Source organism: Erithacus rubecula (assembly GCF_903797595.1).
Source record: "Erithacus rubecula genome assembly, chromosome: 3".
Classification (NCBI taxonomy): domain Eukaryota; kingdom Metazoa; phylum Chordata; class Aves; order Passeriformes; family Muscicapidae; genus Erithacus; species Erithacus rubecula.
The window spans coordinates 130,643,994-130,664,676 of NC_136689.1; the positions used below are offsets into that span (position 1 = coordinate 130,643,994).

A 20,683-nucleotide genomic window follows, 5' to 3' on the forward strand; every position below is an offset into this window, starting at 1 on the left:
TACCCACACACTGAACTGATGGCAGAGTTTTAAGGAAAAGATTTATTTGATACAGTTATCTTCCCTTCAAAAGACTTCTGCATAAGAACTAAAATTACCAGAAAATAAATACCACTAAAGGCACTCAAAGCTGAATGTATGAAAGTGAAAATCAGCACTTTTAAATAGAACAATGAGTGGTTTAATACAGATTCAAACATTCATTCAATAGATTTCCTAGAAAAAGAAACCAAAGAAAATTATCACTTAACAACTAAATTATTAGAGATTGTACTAGGACTTCTCCTTTGATTTTTGTATTTAAAATATGTTCTGTGGATTTGGAGTGTATTAAAGGTGAAAAATTAAAATACATCTCAAAATATTAAATTTGCATATCGAGAATCAGATTTTTTTTTCACCTACAACTAGGACATAAGAATCTCACTTTAAAGAATGAATAGCCTTTGGTAATGACTCAAAGTTTGCTGCAACACTTAAAATGGTGGTCAGGAGCCCTCACCTGCCTTAAACTCAGTGCTTTTCTCTTTGAAACCTTACAAGTTCCTCTGCAATTTTAGATTGGATTACAGATCAGGAAACTAAAAGTCTGACCTGCTAACAGTGTTATCCCTAAGACTTAAATTTTTAAACTTAAATAATGTCTTTCAAGAAAAATCAATTGTTTACAGAAAGCCTTGAAGGGAAGTTCAGATGTGAAAGAAGGCAGGATCAGTCTATAAACGGCACACCAGACTGCAGCAGAAATAATATTTTAGATTCAAAATTGATTAGCAGCAATGTGATCTTCTGTGTTCTGGTGTGAAAGAATCCATGCTGCAAAAACAGACAAATTGCCTTCTAAGGTTGTCCTCTCATGCTCCCAATTTTCTCCCACAGTTCTCTAGTCTTGTCTTAATTCCATCCTGGCAGGAATGCTCAGAGTTTATCCTATCTCTACTGTAATCTCTCAAGCCTCCATGGTACAAGAGGAGCAGGAATAATACCAGTACCCAAATTCTCAGACATAACAGAACCAGAAGAAAATTCAGCTAACAGGAAAAAATGAATTTTTGTTGTTTACATGCATTCCTATGTCAGAAGGCATGCCTGGTACCTCTATTTGAAGCATGACAACTAGAGAAAACATGACAAATGGCAAGAATTTACAAAAAAAAAAAAAAAATCCCCAGAAGTGATGAAAAGTTATATCTGTACACCTCTGCTGTTTTCTGTTAAAGATGTCATACATACCCAGAGCACAATCAGGTTTGTCTTACAGCATATGTACATGTAAGCACAGAAACGTGCCTGGGATGGGGAGAAGAAAAGTCCAATATTTTTTCCAGAATATATGAACATTCCTGTTTCATATGCATTGTGGAAGGGACAAAAGTAGAAGCGCTTTTGTAAAATATTTTTTTCCACAATACAGTTGGGGAATTGTTCACACAGAATTAATGCCTGTACAACAAACAAGGTTTCACCTTCCTACCAATTTTTTTTTAAGCCAACAGGTCAGTTTGAGGAGAGCAACAGATTGACAGGAGGTACGTTGGTATAAAATATGCGAATGGATTTAAGACACAATACGTAAAAACAGATTTCCAAGTATTTTAACATCAAACACTCCAAAGATCAACATGTAAATATATGTGGACACACTCATGCATCAGGGTGAGGTGTTGAGGGGAGAGAAATTCTGCAGACTTCTTAGAGAGTTTCATCAGCCATTTTTTACGCATAGCTCTCCTACACAGATTTTCCACTGCCAAGTTTTGCATGGATTTCCAGCCTCTCTCCTTTAAGAAAGGATTAATAATGCAGATCATATGATTGATCACGTACCATCACATAACATACCTTTAAAATACCTCCCCTAAAGACACACCTACTCCACCATGAAATTAGCATAGTTCTCTTACTCTTACCCTTTTTTTCCTTTTTTTCTTTTTTTTTTAAATTTCTCCTCCTAGAAGCTAGTCAAGGAGCTATAAGAAATTTCCTTCAATCAGACACCTTTGTGGCCTTGAATACAGATTTTCTGTATGGCTTCCTCTGAGTAATTACAGCATTATCTTAAACATTTTTTTTTTTTTTTTGGTGCCTTGGTTTGGTTTAAATCTGAAAGCAAACCATTTATATAGTGTAACTTGAGAATCTTTCCAGCTGTACCTGTCTTGCTTTGACTGTCTGCACCATACACTTGTTCAGTTTTGTGTGTAACCCAGTGTTAGGTCTTGTTTAGACAAGAAAGTTATGCTAGTTTGATTTGCATCAGTTTTAAACAGGGATAATTAAACTGGTGCAAGTGGCAGATTAGAATTCCTATCCCAGTTGAGTAGTGAGTTACACTTAGATTAACCTGATTCCTAAGGCAATGAAAAGTGAATCTTGATCTTTGTGCAGAAATATTAATGAAAATTCAGTGCAAATGTGCAACAATTTATGGCATTCTAAGTTACCCTTCCAAGTGAATATTCACCACTGGAGTGTTTCATAACACTTTCTAAAATATGCACATGTGGTTGCATAAAAATAACCTTGTGTTAAAGTACAGCTTGTTTCATAAGAAAAGAGTTTTTTTTCTATGAAATACAAAACTATTTCAATTTCCTTTTCCTGATCAAACTTCAACCCCTTAATAAGAGAGGAAATTCTTATGCTACTGGGAGGACTTTTACACCAGGGCTGTTTATTCAAGACACGTGAGCTGCTGGTGTTAAAGATGAGTTCACAGCAAACTTGCATGATACTGGTTTTAGAAAATCCTCATTTACTGCCTCGTCCTTCTGCAATTGTTGCAAATACAGACAGTAAGACTGAACTAAGCTGAACTGTAAATCAAGATGAATACAAGTACATGGTTCAGTATCCTCACCCTTCAGAGTTTACTTGCAATAGATCATGCAAATGACCCCAGTTTTGATAACAACAAGTTTATCCAAAATTTTTTGTTAATGGCAGCTCTGAATATCAAGACATTCCTCGCTGGTCTTCATGAGAATCTGTATAAAACTCAGTCCCTTGCAGATGGATACAGGTAGAGCAGATGCTTGATGGGTTTTGAAAACTCTGCAAGAACGAGGATCATTCTGACTGTAAGCAGGACACAATCTCTTTAGCCAACTTCAACCTTCAAGATATTCTTGGCTTTATAGATGTATATTCATTGTATTTATCTGCTTATTTTTTATGAACTATTTTAGTTACTTATATTAAAAGCAATTTCCCTCCAAAAGATTTTTAATATCACAATTTTCTATAAATATTGGAAACATTATCATAATACATACACTGTTTAAGAGCACAAAATACCTTCCACAAGAAAGACTCCAAAAGCAACACAATAAATAACATAATAAGCCCCCTAACAGCCTTATGAAATTGAGTAGTAGTACTACATCTGTATTAGAAAAGAGAAATCAGAATACTTAAAGTTTACAATTTCCTAGCAATCACAAGTGAAGTCCATACTCCAGGCATGGACTGAAGTAAATCTTAAATCCATCACACTTAACTGAGGCATTTAAATCAGGAAGTGAGCTGCTCAGGATTTTCCTGGGGTCAGTGAAGAGAAACAGGGACTTCCACAGAACAGTTCAGACAGCTGTGTCTTCCTCTGGGCTTGCTACTGTCCCATGACACAAAACTATGAGACTCCCCACAGCAAAGAAAAAACTATTTGGGTAACTGGCATTCCCCTGGAGAAGCTGGAAGTCAATGGCTTGGACAGGTGCACTCTTTGCTGGGTTAAAAACTGGCTCTAAGGCTGGGCCCAGAGTGCCATAGTGAATGGTGAATGCTGCTGCTTCTAGCTAGTGGCCAGTCACTCATGTGGTCCCCAAGGTTCAGTATTGGGGCCAGTCCTATTTAATGACCTTTTCAATGAACTTTTGGTTGAGGAGGTCTAGTACATCCTCAGTAAGTTCACAGAATGCAGTAAGTTGAGTGAGAATGTTGATCTGCTGGAGGGTAGGAAGTCTCTGCAGAGGGATCTGGACAGGCTGGGTCTATGAACCAAGGCCAGCTGTATGAGGTTAAACGAGGCCAAGTGCTGGGTCCTGCCCTTGGGTCACAGCAACTCCCTGCAGTGGGAACAGTGGCTGGAAAGCTGCCCAGTAGCAAAGGACCTGGGGTGCTGGTTGACAGCAGCTGGATGTGAGCCAGTGCATGCCCAGGTGGCCAAGACAGCCAATGGCATCCTGGCCTGTGCCAGAGACAGTGTGGCCAGCAGGATTAGGAAAGGGATTGCCCTGAACTGGGCACTGGTGAAGCCACACCTCGGATGCTGTGTCCAGTTTCAGGCCACTCAATTCGAGTGAGTGGCTGGAGCAGGTCTAGAGAAGGGCAGCAAAGCTGGTGAAGAGTTTAAAGGTAAGTTGTATGAGGAGCAGCTGAGATTGTTTAGCCTGGAGAAAAGGGGACTAAATCATTATTATTCTCCACAACTGCATGAAAAAAGGTTGTAGTGAGGTGGGGGTTGGTCTCTTTCCCCTAGCAACAAGGGACAAAACGTGAGGAAATGGTCTCAAACTGTGCCAGGGAAGGTTCAGGTTGGATGTCAGGAAAGAATTCTTCACTGGAAGGGTGGTTAAGCATGGGAACAGGCTGCCCATGGAGCTAGTGGAGTCACTATCTGTTGTAACCCAATACCACAACTGTCCAGGAAAGTGTTCAAGAAATGACTGAATGTAGCACTTAGTGCAATGATTTAGTTGATGTAGTGATGTTTGGGTGAAGGTTGGACTTGGTCTTGGAAGTCTTTTCCAACCTTAGTGATCCTATAATTTTAAGTTTGGGTGGGATGATGCAGGCCTAACACACCAACCTTATTGCTTTCCCCCTGGTGGCAGTCTTTTTTTTTTTTTTTTTTTCCAGGGCACACAGCACTGTGGAATAGGTTGCTTACATGAATGGGAACAATAAGTTCTCAGCACCCTCAAAATGACATATCATTTACTGTATTTCAGTTTCCTTTAGAAAAGCTCTCAGTGCTCCAAATTAAATCTCCCACTGGGCATCTCAGTTGGACAATTCTGATGACTAATAAATGTAATATTTTATTGTTACCAGAAATTGCCTAATTATGGCTGTCATCACTGTAAATAAACACATTCAGGTCCTACTGAACATAATGATAAAGCCTTTCCTCCAAGCATGGGAAATTTTTTTCAAGTAATTTGCTATTAAATGTGGCAACATGAGAAACTATCTCTCAGTCTAATTCCCTGATTCTTCTGCTTCTTAAAAAAAAATTGCCAACAAAATTATTCCCCAATAATCTAAAGCTTTCAGGCATTTCCACATTTGATGTCTTGCCTCTTTCTTGTGGGTACACCAGAATATTTCAAGAATTTGAGCAATTTGACTAATAAAGCTTTGAAGAGCAAGCATATTTTTGGCCAATACATTTTTGGGGGTATATAAGCAATTTTGGATTTACACTCAAACATTAATTTTCTTGGGGCCAGTTTATTCCCATTAAGTTATTTTTTACTCCTTAAATGTGGATTTTGTATATACTTGCTATATATACATACATATATATATATACTTGCTTTTATGTATACATATATACTTGCTCATTGAGTGGTACACTAAGAAATCCCACTAATTTGTTTCACAGTGACATGTAAGGGATTTTCCCATCTTCAGCAAACCATATAATATCCAAGACAAAACTCACACACATAATCATTTTACATTTCATTGCAGAAAAAAGTAGTTAAACCCTGATAGTAAAGATTGCAAAATGGCAGACTTTCAGTGGAGCCACAGCACACAGTGACAGACACTGGTCTTTCCAAAAATAGTTTGTTTCTACATAATGACTGTCCCCCTCAAAACCTAGATCCCTTGCCTGTTTAAAACCTACATGAGCACTTGTGTTGTTACTCTTGTAAAATAAGGAAGTCAACAAAGACCACAAAAAATGCCACAAAAATAATTTAGTACAATTGTTCTAAGAATAAACTTTAGACTACCAAATGATTACAGATATCCCAGAAAAACTGCTCATAATTTCTCTCCTTAATGACTGAATAAAGACCATAATTTCATACTTCCTCAGCTGTAGCTGGTAAATAACAGCACAGACATTTTGAAAGAAGAGGAAATGAGATGAAGCTGATTTTTTTTGTGTGTGTGTTTAAGTATATCTACTTTCTTGTAATACTTGTATGTGTTAGCTTCTAATAGTTTATTATTATTAAGGAATATTTTTATACTTTTTTAGTACTCTGCTTAAATAATGAGCAAGAAGAAAAAAGAAGAGTGGATCATGAAAAATTCACTTTTTACCATTATAACAATTATTACTACCATTTAGATGTGAGGAAAAGTATATGGAACACTCATCTATAGAGCTATCCTGAATGCACACTGTGTCCATCAGCACTGTGATTCAGCAAGCCAGCAGCAGCTTCCTAAGCAAGACATGATGATAACATTTCATCTAACTCCTCTTTGGCAATACTTAGACATTGCAGCTGAATACCAAACAGTGTCACGTGAGCCAGCCAGTTACTGCAAGAGAGAAAATGTGATGAACTGTTTGTTTTGAACTATCAGTATAAACATATTGCAGAAATGAAAACCAAGCTTAAACAATGGGGAAAGTTATCCGGTATTAAAATAAACAGTTCTAGGAAAATCTCTAAAAAATGTTTACCAAGTCATCTTCTTCCGCATAGTTTGTGTGCAGAGCATTTTGCCATGTCCCTGGTTTGTCAACCAACGCCAGTTACACTGATTATAGATATGCAAATTATAATGGACAAAGCTGGGCCTTAATTGCCTTTAATTGGCTCCCCAAGCAAGGGCATTTTTATCTACAATCAAGCTTGTAGACCATCAAAGAAGCAATTTTGTTTTAAGAAAAAAAAAAATATTTTTTTAAAGAAAAGTATATGTGTTTTGCTTCTAAAAATCTGATAGTTTGGATATTAAATAACAATTTTAAATTAAAATTTAAGCAAGCCACGATTCTTCCAAAATGTCACAGTATTTTTTAAATATCAGAGGGGAGCATTTGTGCTGAGAAGATAATTCACTTTGCCAAACATTTGCTATGTAAATTTTTATTGAAAGTTACATATATTACCTGAGGTAATAAACATAACTCCTTTAAGTAAGTCAGACTATTTAAAAAATCGTTGAACTTTATTTCTGATCATAAGTATTCTTTTCCAGTAAAAGACCTGCAACTATCAATTATTCTTTAGTTCATTCACAGCAGGTGCATTGTAAAATGCTGTCTAGTGTAGGAAGTTTAAGGGGAAAATAAATGCCGAGTATAAAAATGAGATGTGAGATACCTACATAATATATTCATGACACTTGAGCACTATGCATGTTTTGAAAGGAAATGAGTTATGGCTGCTTTGTAGTGGCAACAGCAACAAAGCAAATTCAGTATTCAGAGATGCTATAAAGGAGCTGCATCAGCCTCATTTGTTCAGAGTGAGACATGGTCCTTCACACAGAGAAACAGGTCCTTTCATTCCAAGGAAAACTGACACATGGGGATACATGCATAATCCCAGTTTTATGCTATCCCCTGGGAGCAGGGTGTTGCGGGCTGGGAGGGAAAGGAGGAGGGGAATAGTTCTGCCCTCAGCCAGTTTTGCAATGATTGTAGAAGAAAACAGTCCTAGTATAAACCCCTTTCACTGGGCTTCCTACCTGTTTAATCACTTCCCTCAGAAGTGTGAGAGGACTAACCCTCAGACATTCACACTCCAGAGACTCATATTTCCTCATGTTCAGTGAAACAGTGATCTTAGTTCAGTCTCTAGTGGACAAACACAGAATAAGTTGAGCCTTAGAAGCATGATTCAGCAGGCAATTTCCTCAAGTAAAATCATATGTTTATAAAAACAGAAAACAACTTTTCTCTTTTTAGTGCTTGTCTCAGCCTGCCAAGGCACAGTAAAATAATTTATTTTCCTCTATATAAAACATCCTCTTATTTCCAGCCCTATATTCCCCAAGGCAGAACAAGACATTAAAAAACAAGGGAAGTAGTTAAAAATTAAATGCTTGGTTATATTTTCCACACAGAATTTTTTCTCTCTTGCTATGGTCAAATATGCACGAAAACAAATAATTTACAAAAAATCAGGAAATTCTCTCTTAAAATTCTACTAGAGCTAGGGGGATGGGAAGGCTGTATATGCTTTTTAACATATTTATGTCTTATATACTGTAAGGATGAAACAAAACTTATAAATGAGTTAGCAGCAACTATGCTAATATGAAGTCCCTTCTAGTAGAGTCTTCCTTAGAGTTTTACAGATGTTCATTCTTAGTATGAACTTGTGTTGGAGTTAAATTGTGTATCTTTCAAATGGGTACATACAGCAGTTTTCTTGTACCAGATTACATGACTACTTGCATCACTCAGTTGTGCAATTTTCTAAGTTTTGCCGGATCAAAATGGCAGAATGTGAATGGGAATATCACAAATAGCTATACACAGACTGTTTATTTATTTTAACTGGTCAGCTACCCCATAGTATTTTCTTTATCAAGGTATGAACAACATCTGTGCAAGGCATGTAATTTTACACACATGAGTAATCATGCTAAGGTGGCTGGGACTGCTCATATGAGTGAAATTATTCACAAATTTAAGCCTTTCAGACCCAACTTCATAAAAGTAATTACTTCTATTAAGTTACTGCAACACCTTGAAACTTATTTTCCCCTTTCTAGGAAAGAATGCACATATATAAACACAAATTGAAACAGGCTGTTTCAAGACCAGTGTATTCAACATGGTTAAAAATGTTTACAGTGAAGTTTTAGAAGTATAAATGCCTATATATTTTTCTGTTTCTTTCCAGCAGTCAGCTAGGTAGAATGGTATTACAGGATCTCTTTATGGAGGAACAATGATATTCTTATCCCAGTGCCCTTAAATGCTGATTTTTTTAATGCTCCCTTTTGCTGTCACAGTAGCAGGTATCCTGCATGACATCTGAGCTGAATCTGTGAACTATAAGGAGAGCTTGTAAGAACTTAGTAAGTTCTGTCAGTAGAGTCTCTGGAGGATTTTTGTGTTCTCCCACTCAAATGCATACATAGTTTCTTGAAAAGAAGCCTTAAGTAGTCACATCTTTCAGTAAAGTGAAGAAAGTTCAGCTCCCAAAAGCAATGTCCCTAGGAAGGGTGCACTCTGGCTAAAACATTTCTCTCCTACACAGCCAAGAACTATATCAATCCTTACTACCTCTGTTCTCATAGAAACTAATGAAAGCTTGGAACAACATAAACATCCTCCAAAAAAAACCATTTAGCGAGAAACAAAAAAAAAAAAAAGAAACACTTACTTTTTGCAGCCACTGAGTATAATTTTCCATCACATGCTCCAGATGTTGCAGCTTCTGGGAAGAGAAATCCTGTTCCACGTGAGGAGCATCTCTCTGAAGAGCGTTTGTGCTGTACTGGTCTGTGGTGCTTTCGCGACAGCTGCCGTCCTGTTCTGGCAGGATGAAGGTGTAGGTGCACTGCCCGTGCTGAACCCGGTTAAACCTTCTCCCACTGCCTTCCGCACCCCGCCGCTGGTTACAGCCTACCAGAGCCACAACCACTGCCAGGAAAGCAAAGGAAAAGAACACTGACATGGTATTGCTGCTTTCCTTGCCCGCTTTAAGAAAAAAAAAAAACTTTTTCTTCCTCTTTCTTTAAATTTGTTCTTAATTTCTCTTAAAGTCTTTGGGAAAAGGAGCAGAGCAGCACACTTTAGCAATCAAGCCCGGATAAACTGTTTTTTTTTTTTTTTTTTTAAATTTCACTGTGAGGATAGCTTCCTTAGTTAAAATTGGGAATATTTATTGCATAGTAGCTAAGATTTATTGTTTCCTCTCTGTTACAGTCCAGCATGTAGCCTGCTTTAGTCAGCTGCATATGCATATCCCAGTCTCTTTCCCCTACACTATCTGCTGCAGAACTGCTATTTTCTCTCAGGCTTCAGTGAGTTTTATTAAGGTTGCACTTTCAAGCCAAGCTGGAAGCAAGCAGCCTTTCACAAGATGACTTGACAGGAATGCGTGTATGAGTGCGCCCCTGTGCTAAGGATGGCTGATGGCTCAGCGCAGAGGGATCATCTTACAAACTGCTGGATGCATGACCTCAGCCATGTCTGCCCAGCCCCTGCTGCACACAGCTGCTGGGGGCTCCGGGAGAATTCACCTACCTTCAACGAGGAAGTCAGTCCACCTTAATACGCTTCATATGTTCGCACTGACCTATTAAAATGTAGATAAAGTGTAGAAGTTTGTTGTAATCCCTCTGTAAATATACAAAGCACTGAAATTAAAAATACTTTCAGTTCTGCTCTGCTCTGTTTCTATTAAAGAATTCTGGGTCGGGCAAATGACACTTACAGGGAAAAAAAGTTCTGTTTAACCCTAACTAGGTTTATCTAGTTTTCTAAGACAGTTGTGTTTCTTTAACAGTTTTCAGAAAGCTGTTTCACATCATATATTGAAATTAGAGTAGCCAAATAGTAATCACGAAAAGTAGTTCAGAAGGACAATCATTTTCTGTGCTTGGTAAGGTAACTAATTAAAACTAATCAAAAACCATGAAAGACAGTGACCAAACTAGATTATCTTCTGTACCACTGCATAGTTATCACATACATAACACCAATTTGCAAGTATGTATGGGCTATACAGGCACTCCTTGTTGCATGTGGAAACTTCCTCTGGGGCAACTTCCTCAGAATAAGTCTGTGGTAGCTGCTTAAACTTCCCATAACCTGTGGTTTTTGGACTGTATGTATTCACTAGCCTGGCACATCATAACAGGCTATTGGGGTTACATGCATCATAAAGTCAGCCCAGGACATTGCTATCTTAAATAATGCCTTTGGCATTTGCTAGAGACAAATAAAAAAATCATTTATAATGATTATAAACAGGACTGGAATATTAGTGAAATTGTTAAATAAATATCAGCCAAAATTAATGTGGGGCACTTTGCAAAAAACTTCCCATGAAAGTAAGTAGTCTTCTAAATAGCAATAGTGCACTACTTAAAAAAAAAAAAAATAAAAAATCAAGGAGACCTAATTGCACAAATACTGAGTGCAAACCACTTCTGTGCTCATGTAATTGTGACCTGTATCACAACTGCAATGTCATTCTAAAAGAACAGCCTGCAATATTTAGTCAGGCATCTGCTCTGTTCCTGTGGAAGCTATTCCTACTCCCTACTCAAACTGCAAAACACCTTGCATCTGAAAAGAAACCACTGCATTTGAACCAAAAAGTAATACTGCCTACAATAAAATAGAAAAAAAAGAGAAATTCATATGTTGCTTTAAATTTTTACTATATCCAAGAGAGAGAGAGAGAGAGAGAGAGATAAAAGGAGTAATGCAAAGCAAAAAGCAAATCATCAATGCTTTGAGCAAAACCAGAATATCATTCCACCTCTGAACTGTTCAGGCCAATTTAGCACTTGTTTTTCTGCTTCTGAAAACCAACTTCTTAGTTTATTTTCTTCGTCACATACAGGACTTCCCATAACTCTCCACCACCACCTGAACTAATGCTGCTGTGGTTTATTACAGTCTTTGCAATTATTGTGAAATGTATTTCTAAGATATTTGCTCATCTAAGATCAGAGATGAAAAGGGAAGAAAAGTGTAGGATCAGACACTGAGCTGAAGGGTTAGAAAAAAAGCAGCTATTCCCTCTGAGGCAAAGCAAAAATACCAGAGCACAAACATGGCAACAATACATGCTTTTCTTGTAAGTAAAAAAGAGTACTTTATGAAAGGGCCTCAGAGCAGCTGAAAGAGGGATAGCAAAGGTGGGTGTACAAAGGCTTCCTAGATTTTTAGTTGATAATTTCAAATATGAACACACATTTGCACAAATGCCTCATTCATTTTTTGCAGAGCATTTAACCATGTCCAAGTTTTATTCAGATTTATTCACATGCAAATATGAAAAGTGAGATTTGAAGAATTACAATTGATGTTTTTCAGATGAGGATTTCACAGAAGAGCTGATTCCCTTTGTTGCTGTTACATGGCCCCTTCCTGCTGGCTTGTGGTGGCTTCTCCTTCCCCTTTCTGTCCCCTTCTTCCAGAGGATGACATCCATCAAGACCTTCAAGAACCATGCAGAGTTACCAGACATTTTTGACATTGTTCATCTCCAGCTTAGTTCCCTGCCACAGCACCTGGCTCTCGGACCCCCCAGCCCTGGCCCCAAATGGGTGGACCAGGGGCAATGTGCCATTATCAGGTGCCACAGCAGGGAGATGTGGCTGAGCATCCAGAGCATGTCCTACCAGCTCACTGCTCCCTTGATGGAGAGAATCAACTCTCCCACTCCTGCACTGTCCCATCTGAGCTGTAGGATTAGTGCTCTTGTGTGTCCAGACACCTGGGGTCTCACACAGAGGCAAGGAAGGGATGGCAGGAGTCTGGAAGCCCAGGCTCCATTCTGTCACTCCCAGTTTGCAGCCTTTCTAGCCTGCTGAGAAGCACAGAAAGGGACTCATGAACTGTGAGGGGGTGCACTTAAATATTTTCAAGGGCTCCTTGAAATGGCAGCAGCTCTGTTGGCTACATAGAAACTCAGCAAGCTTTAGGGCTACCCTGGCAGATCCCAGAATTTGAGCTAATCACCAGGGTCCCTAACTAGAATCACAGACATTCCCAGTCCTTTAACACAGGGACCAGCAAGGTCAGCTTGCTGTTTCCCTAAACACACAGCAGAGTCATGTTGATAAACACACTGAACCAACCAGGCCAGGTTCAGTTTACACTTCTCCCTGACACACTTGTGGTTCCCTGCATACACAGGCAGAAGTGCAATAACCAATAGTGAATAAATCTTTTTTCCAGATCTACAGATTATTTCATTTAATTCTACGCTGCAATTTTATAATGAATTCCACTTTATCTAAGGACAACAAATGCAGAAATAAGAAGTTTTTGTTTTCTAAAGTTCCCTTTTCCTATTAAAGTGTTTTCTTCTTTCTTTCAAAAGCAAACCAACCAACCAATCAGCCAAACAAAACATCTTGCTCAAGAGTTTCAGTGGTTTGGTGTCTTATACCTGATTTGATAAATGTACAGTTTATTATTCCAGAACCATGTGATTTATGCAACATGTCCCAGCTTTCAAGAACTGAAAATTTCAGTGAGATGAGGGAAAAATAGTTCTCACTGTTCAGTCAAAGTCACTGTGGATATTTCTGCAGGATCTTACATTATATCCTACAGATAAAATCTAAATGATTTGCCCAGGATTGCACAGTTGCTCAACCAGAAACTAAGTAAGGATGTGTTTAAAAGGTTCTTTATTTTCCTAAGACCACTTCCTCTAACACAATTATTAGTTTCATATTCCTTGAACTTTTCCTTCTGTGTAACAGGGAAGGGATGGATCCAGAGGCTTCCTTCCCAGACCATGCAAAGCCTCAAATCCATCGTTTCTTTAACAGCTATGCAAAACACTGTAGCCCACTATGTAATCAATTCTACAAGGCAAAATAAATGGGAATTCAACATCCAGATAAAGGTTACATTCACATGATATTAGTTTCTACATATCTAGAATTAATGCAATTTAGTGACTTTTACCAGTACATATGCATACTCAGAGCTCAATTATAAATTCTGGGAAATCAAAATCTATTTATCTTTCTTTACATTTCTGCTGCAGTATATGTTGTTGCTGCAGATGAGTTGCAATAAGGTTGCATCATGTCACACACAGTACCTGGAATTACTCCAACTCAGCTTCCTTGGTGTATATGAAAATCAGAGAAGAGCAGCTTCTGAGTATAGGTATAATGAGCAAGATTTCCTCTCTCAGTAAACCAGTCATAGAGCACAGAATATTTATTCTTAGTGTAGCACATTCCAAAGAACCTCATTCTACATATATAAATTCTAGCAAATAAAATGGGGTCTTAAGTCTCACAACTCTGACTGGTTATGTGCTAGTGCTTCTCCAGTTACTTCAGTGGAGGTGGCCCCACTTATTCACAGCATACAATGCCTGTATGCTTTCTTTCCTTGCTCTCCAGGGAACAAGGAAGTAATCACAGATAGATTTCTCCTCAGGACTCAAGTCTGCATACTCACATGTGCATGCTTAAGGCATGAACCCACATAATGCTGCTTGCCAGACTCTTCCTTCAAAGGAACACGGTGATGGGTGCTCATACTGCAGCCCAGCCCAGCTCTCCCAGCACTTGATTTCACACCTGAGAACCAGTAAACAGCTGTGAGCATTAACAGAGTGGCAAAAAGCAGCTTTCAGAAGAAGATGGAGGTTTGCAGAAACATCTGAGCTATGGTTTATGCTGGATGCAGTCTGAATTTTGTTTCACGCAGAAGCTTTATTAGGTTCTTTCCAATATGATAGCACATGAGAGAGGTAGATGTTTCTTGCACTTATATTCACTTATAAACCACTATATTCATGATGTGGGAAAATCAAATTGTTCTTATATTCAAAAGCAATCTGAGCTTATGCATGCAGGGACAAAACACATAGATTATTTCTGTAGAATTTAGTCTCATTCCTTGGGGAAGGAGGCAATGTTACAAGCATCCTCTTGTTATCTGTGTAGGGTTTTTATTTTCAAAGTTTCTGGATGCCTGAGTTGTTTTAAGATCAACCCCCAACACTATCAAAGAGGAGGATACACAGTAATGGAACACAGTGGGTATGATGTTTCTGTTTCAAAAGGATAAAAATATATGCCCTAATCAAAATGCCTCATGAAAAAAACAGCACTGATCTTCCCCTGTAAAGCTTGGACAAAACCAAAAAACTGCTTGGTTTTAAAAGACAGATATTTTGTATGCCTACAGGCATTTCAGCCCTATCATGTGAATGTGCCTTGTGTTGCAAGTTAATTGAAAGTGCAGTTTGGTGGAAATTATTTATCAGCAGTGTTGTCTGGTTGAATGATTTACTTATTCTGTGAATTATCTCTATGTCTTAATGCTCACCAGGGAGAATACAGGGGACAAACAGCAATCCATTGGTGCGTTACCTTCAATTCCTGAATTAATTTAACATGTAGCCTCAAGTGCAGTGCTGCATGTGCATCTGTTCTTGAGGTCACAAAGCAGTTCCACAATAGTGTAATTTGCCTATGAAAGGAATAATTGCAGTGCCCTAGTCAAGTGCAAATGAAAAAGATTATTCCAAATACTGGTAAAAGTTTAACACTTAATGACCAAAAAAAAAAACCAAGCCAAAAACAGAACACTGAGGTTTCTTCAGACTTTATTACTAGAATAACAAATAAACATCTTTCCTTTGGAGTCTTAACTAAAATTCTTAAGATCACAACCTTCTTCCCTAATGGAAACCAATATTCTGATTCAGGTGCTTAAGAAGTCTTTTTTTCTGAGGAGAACTAGATATATCATTGTTAGAGACACAGAACAAAATATTGGTTGCAAAATCTCTTAGATTTTACATAGAAGAAATAGGAGATCTACCCACCCTTTCTGGGCAGGATGCTCCTGTGAGCCCAATCTTTCTGTCTAATCACAAAGTCTTTTCCTCACAGGCCTCTATAGCTCAGATCTTTCAATTCAGCAACTGCAGCAAAGAGGGAAATGATGCCACTGACAAGGATGGTTAGAGCATTTGGAGGTGAGCCCCAGATAAAATCCTTCTACTGCCTGATATGGAGAGAGGTGGGAATCAGACTCTGGTCCTTTTGGGCTTGTATATTCATAGCAGAACATGAGTTCATATTCTGATTTCTTCTGCTGGTTGAGACACATCAGCCAGACTCCCTATCAACTTCTATGAGACCTTGAGCCACCAAAAGTCAGTCTTTGTTAAAATTAAAATGTAAAACATTCCCCTTCACATAGAAAAGAACATAAATCCAGGTCAGTTGTCAGTATTTATGTTCTACATGAATTTAACTATTTGGCTAAAGTACATGTAGAAGGAATATAGATCTACTACTTGAAAAACAGAAAGGTTTTTCTAATTAAGACTGATTTTCCTAAAATTTTTATCTACAATAGACTTAGATAAAATAATCCACAGGAAATGAATTTTATTGGATATAATGCTGTGATAGAAGTTATGAACATCAACTTTTTCTCTTGAGATTTTGTGGAGCTCTGATTAACTTTTACATACTTTTTGAAAAAGGCCTGCAAATCAAAGGGACTTGGAAAAAAAGGCCTGGAAGAAATGTAGTCTATACACCAAGAGGCAAAGACAAAAAGCTGCAGAGAATGCACAAAATCTTCATTTTACAAGTTTCTGTGAAAAGTCTGGTATTATCACTTTCCTAGAACAATCATAGCACATCTTCTGCATTCAATCAAAATAAGGATGAATCTCATCCTTCAACAAGCTAATAGTTAATTATGTTGGTGAAAAATCTATCTTTTGATTTAGCTGTAAACTGGGAAAACAGATTTAAGAGCTTGGATTGCTATTCTTGTTTGAGTTCAACTTTAAAACAGTTGTTTCAGATGTCTATTTAAAATAAGAATGTGACACATGCAATGATACTTCCAAAACATATTTCATTTTAAATGAGAAATTGAGTCCCAAGAGTGAGCAATCTCAATTTTGCAGCTTTTTGGATTCTCACACGTGTTTTATTTTTCATGAATGGCAACATTCAACTCCATGTGTTCTTTCAGCATTCATCCAACTTAGCTTAACTTTTTGGCCAGAGTTTGACTCTAACAGGAGAAGGAGAGGCCAATAGTAATGATATTACCCAGTGCAAGCAGCCGAGTTTTCCAGCATTCAGGATCACCTCGCTGGTACTTGTTCTGGAGAGGATAAATAGTATGAAAGGAAGCAGAGAGCAGAATATGAACAATATAGATGCTTTTGATACAGAGAACAGAAAGATTTATAGCATAGGCAACCTAGCTTGGAAGCTACAGAATTCTCAGCTGGGAAGAAACACTTTAAATGCAGTAAATGGAACAAAACCAAACACACTGGCAATGTTCTAAAATCTGGTGAAAGACAATATAAAGTTGCTTTTCAGTTGAAACTATAGGAGATATAAACTCCCCATGACTATGTCAACCTATCACAGGTCTGACAAGCTCAGATTTTGAAAAAAAAAAAAGTTAAAATCTTACTGTTTTCTCTGAGAGCCAGAATGATTTCTTTCTCCTACAGGACCAGTAGATTATATATGTGTATTACTATATGAATTGTCAGGAATTAAGTAAAATTCTGATGGAATACTTGGATAATAAGGCTGCCATGTTAGACTTCCATCTATTTAGGTCCTTAAAACCATGGCAGCTTCCTTACAGTCTATTTATTCACTCATTCCCAGCAGCTAAGAGTTAGGTACTGGGTGACAGATATAGCAGAGAACAAGGCAGGAATAAACCACCAGGAATCTGAGGTGTAGGAGGTAAATAAACAGCAGTGCAGCCATGGAAAGGGAGAGGCACCGAGAGACAGTCTGGAATTAGGAATTGCAAGCATTTCTTATTTAAGAAGGTGATTTATAAATAAAATATATCTTATATTTTATAGTGTACTTTTCTCCCCACACCTATTATTTATTTTTGCAAACAGCTTCTGGTTTCACATTCCATATGTGTATACGAGGCAGCGACTTGGCTTTCTGTGCGACATCCTGGCCTCATCCCCATAACACCAAAATTCATCATTAACTAATTAGAAACTGCAGTCAACTGGTCAAAATTATTTTAAGAAGCCAATCAGCTTCTCCCCAACTGTACATGTCATTTTTAATTAGGAAAGAAGAGGCCAGACAGCACAAATAAATAGCAGTGAGGCAAGAGGCTGGCTATGGTTTGTGAGCAGGACTCGCAGCAGCAAGGCACACCAGCTGCACAGCACTAAATATCCTCACTGCATCCACGTGCCACACGCCTTGGATGGAATACAGGGTGCACCCGTCCTGTACTTAGACAGCAAGCTGTCATAATGGTATGTGGGAGAAACATTTATCAAAATTTGGCTCTGATTAATTGGCCTGCTAGACTCAAGTCATTAATAGAAGTCAGAGACAGTATTTTTGAGCTGAGTTGGAAAACAGAGACATGAATCCATGTCCTGAGGACTAGGGCGTTCTAGTATTAAGGCACAGGCATTGCACTGCATATCTCTAGCCAGCCCTGTGGTGCAGATATCCCCATGTCACACTGCAGTCACAGGGATGGAGTGCTGCCTTCCCTTCAGATTCTCTCTATCCCTTTTGTACAGCCTGCTCTGGCACATGTGCCCAATGCTGGGTGTAAAACTCACTCCACAGGATGCTGTAGGACTGTGGTTCCCTGCAGAAAGCAGGCAGAGCCACACTGTTTGAGATTGGCACCTGTAGCATCTGGCAAGGATATAGGTCCCATGTTTCTACCTGACATGGAAGATCTCAAAATGCCCAATCACTATAATCAAAAAATGGAGTTAATGGAATTACAAGTATCTTTGGTTTCCTCTAATGAGAGTCGTCATATAAATGCTGTAACAATTGTATTAAATCCAAACATATTTATAAGCATAATGAGATTTGCAGCCAGTTCTTCAACCACCTCTGTGAACACAGTGCCATACCTGTGACACTCCATCAATACTTCTGCTGTATCCCTTGGAAAACCAGCTCTGAAAATGAGCACCAGAGCCTGGACCGTGTCCTCTGGACCCACTGTACCTAGGCACAGGTTACTGGAGCACCAGTAGCCTGAAAGCTTTAATGCAGCTTATATTGTATGAATAGAATATGAAATGGTTTGAAGTACAATATTTAAAAATTAACATTTTTTCTCTGTGTACAGCACTTACTGTGCATCTCATATACATTAATACAGGGTACTCAAATGACCCAGTGCCTCCAATAGGATGTAACTCAAAGATGAACTCTTAATTACTTTGGTCATCATAAACCCATCAGCACACTACTAGACATTTAACTACTGTATGCCAATAAAAATGTTGTTTAAAGTGTTAACTGCCTGTTTAAAGCAGTAATTAATCCCCAAGATCAACACCTTCGAAATTACTGCCACAGGGCATAGATAAATATTAACCTTGGCTCTTAGGGAGTGTTGGGCTTATGACCTGGAAGGAGATCACTCTTGGTAGTCTAGGGTTTTCTCCCCTGGTTTGCCATTGAGATATTGTATAACTCTTAGAAGAAAAAAAAGTCAAAACCACTATTCTATTTTTAGCATCCTTGATGTAACCCTCTTACTCAGAATGTGGAGTTTTCTAACTGCAACTTTCTCTGCATATTTCCTGTGAAATAGTTAAACCACATCCTTTGGAACAGGTAAAAATAATTTTGCTGAAATTATGGAGACTGGGTGGGACATGACTTGAAGATATTCACATTTTTCATTCTAAAAGGATGATCATCCCTCTCCCTATTTAATTTCGAGACTGTGCTCAGCAGATACTCACTGATGATTTATCAGCCATGCATTACCATGTAGGTCCCAGAGCAAGAGCCAGGTTTGTGGCACTAAATTAATTTGAGCTGTAATGCTGGCACAAGAGAGCAGGAGGCAGAGAAGAAACACAGTAAGCAGGAGAGTAGATAGGTCTGTGTCCATGTATAACTGCTGGTAAAGTACCTTACATCCCTTGTATAAAAGGTAAAAATATCAGGTATTTATATAATGCTATGTATTCAGTCATTTCAGCAATTTTTACAACACTGTTATTGTACTTTATAAAAAGTACTGTCTGGCCAATAATATTTTTTATAGAGAAAATCTTTATTTTGAAACAAGTGGCTAAATGAGGACAAATTTAACCATCATAATTCTAAGCACAGCTTTGAAGGTGTAAACTAAATCCAATCCAGCCAGGCTCTGTGGATTTTTTTTTTGCATGATACAATCTTGCTCTTTAGATTCTGAAGTGTATAAAAGAAAAATCCTGTACACATATTTAACATCTGCTTTAGCTACACACACATCCAAGTTTGAAGTGCCATGAATTCAGGTTCCCTTCATTTCTTACCCAACTTGACACTGTATGAGTGGGTGGAACCACTAATAAGGGATGAAGTTCAGAGTGCAGTGACATCTGATGTGGCTCTGCCTACTCCACCCTTAATTCATCTGCTTCTGCAAGTTCTCTATTGCTCATTTGGTATTTTTAAATAATTTATTTTTATAGATATGGAACCATCACTCTGAATGCTGCCATTGGCAACAAGCAAGTATGAAATCACCATTCCTAAAATACACTTTAAAGCAGCTGAACATGCAAAGTAAGGCTGTGCATCTGAAGGCACTCCCTGTGCACCCCTCTGGGGGCTGGGAGGCTGTCAGGCTTTGTCCAGTACAGTGGAAGCAGACAGAAAGGTCAATGGGAACTAAGGAATGCTGGGGAAGTTGTAATGTCATTATTAAGTTGCCATCATACTGTTTTTCTTGCTTTTTTTGAAATAGATTGCACATACCATTTATGTTCTTCTGGGGCCAGTCAACAGGTGGGATATATTTTTCTACCTGTGCTGTTCATGAGAAAAAGAAAACCTATATCACTCTTCCAAAATTTCTGTAGCAGGAACTATCAACAATTTATATTTTGAAAGTTGTGTTGTGCTTTCTGTTTTCACCCTAGATGTGACAGGTGAGATTTTCTATTTTCAACAGCATAAGAAAGGTCCTGAAGACTTGAATGGGAACACAAGCAAATGTAACTCAGAACAGGAGTGATATTAAATACTT

The 20,683-nt window shown here is 38.2% G+C and overlaps 1 protein-coding gene across 1 annotated transcript in view; it reads right to left on the reverse strand.

Moving 5' to 3' along the window:
• The window catches only part of ANGPT1 (angiopoietin 1), a 147,746-nt gene extending 137,759 nt beyond the window's left edge, over window positions 1-9,987 (reverse strand). Inside the window, exon 1 of the mRNA XM_079300957.1 lies at window positions 9,315-9,987. Coding sequence (XP_079157083.1) covers window positions 9,315-9,608 — 294 coding nt within the window. The 5' untranslated portion in view covers window positions 9,609-9,987. The remainder of the gene's footprint in view (window positions 1-9,314) is intronic.
• Window positions 9,988-20,683: the final 10,696 nt, after the last annotated feature.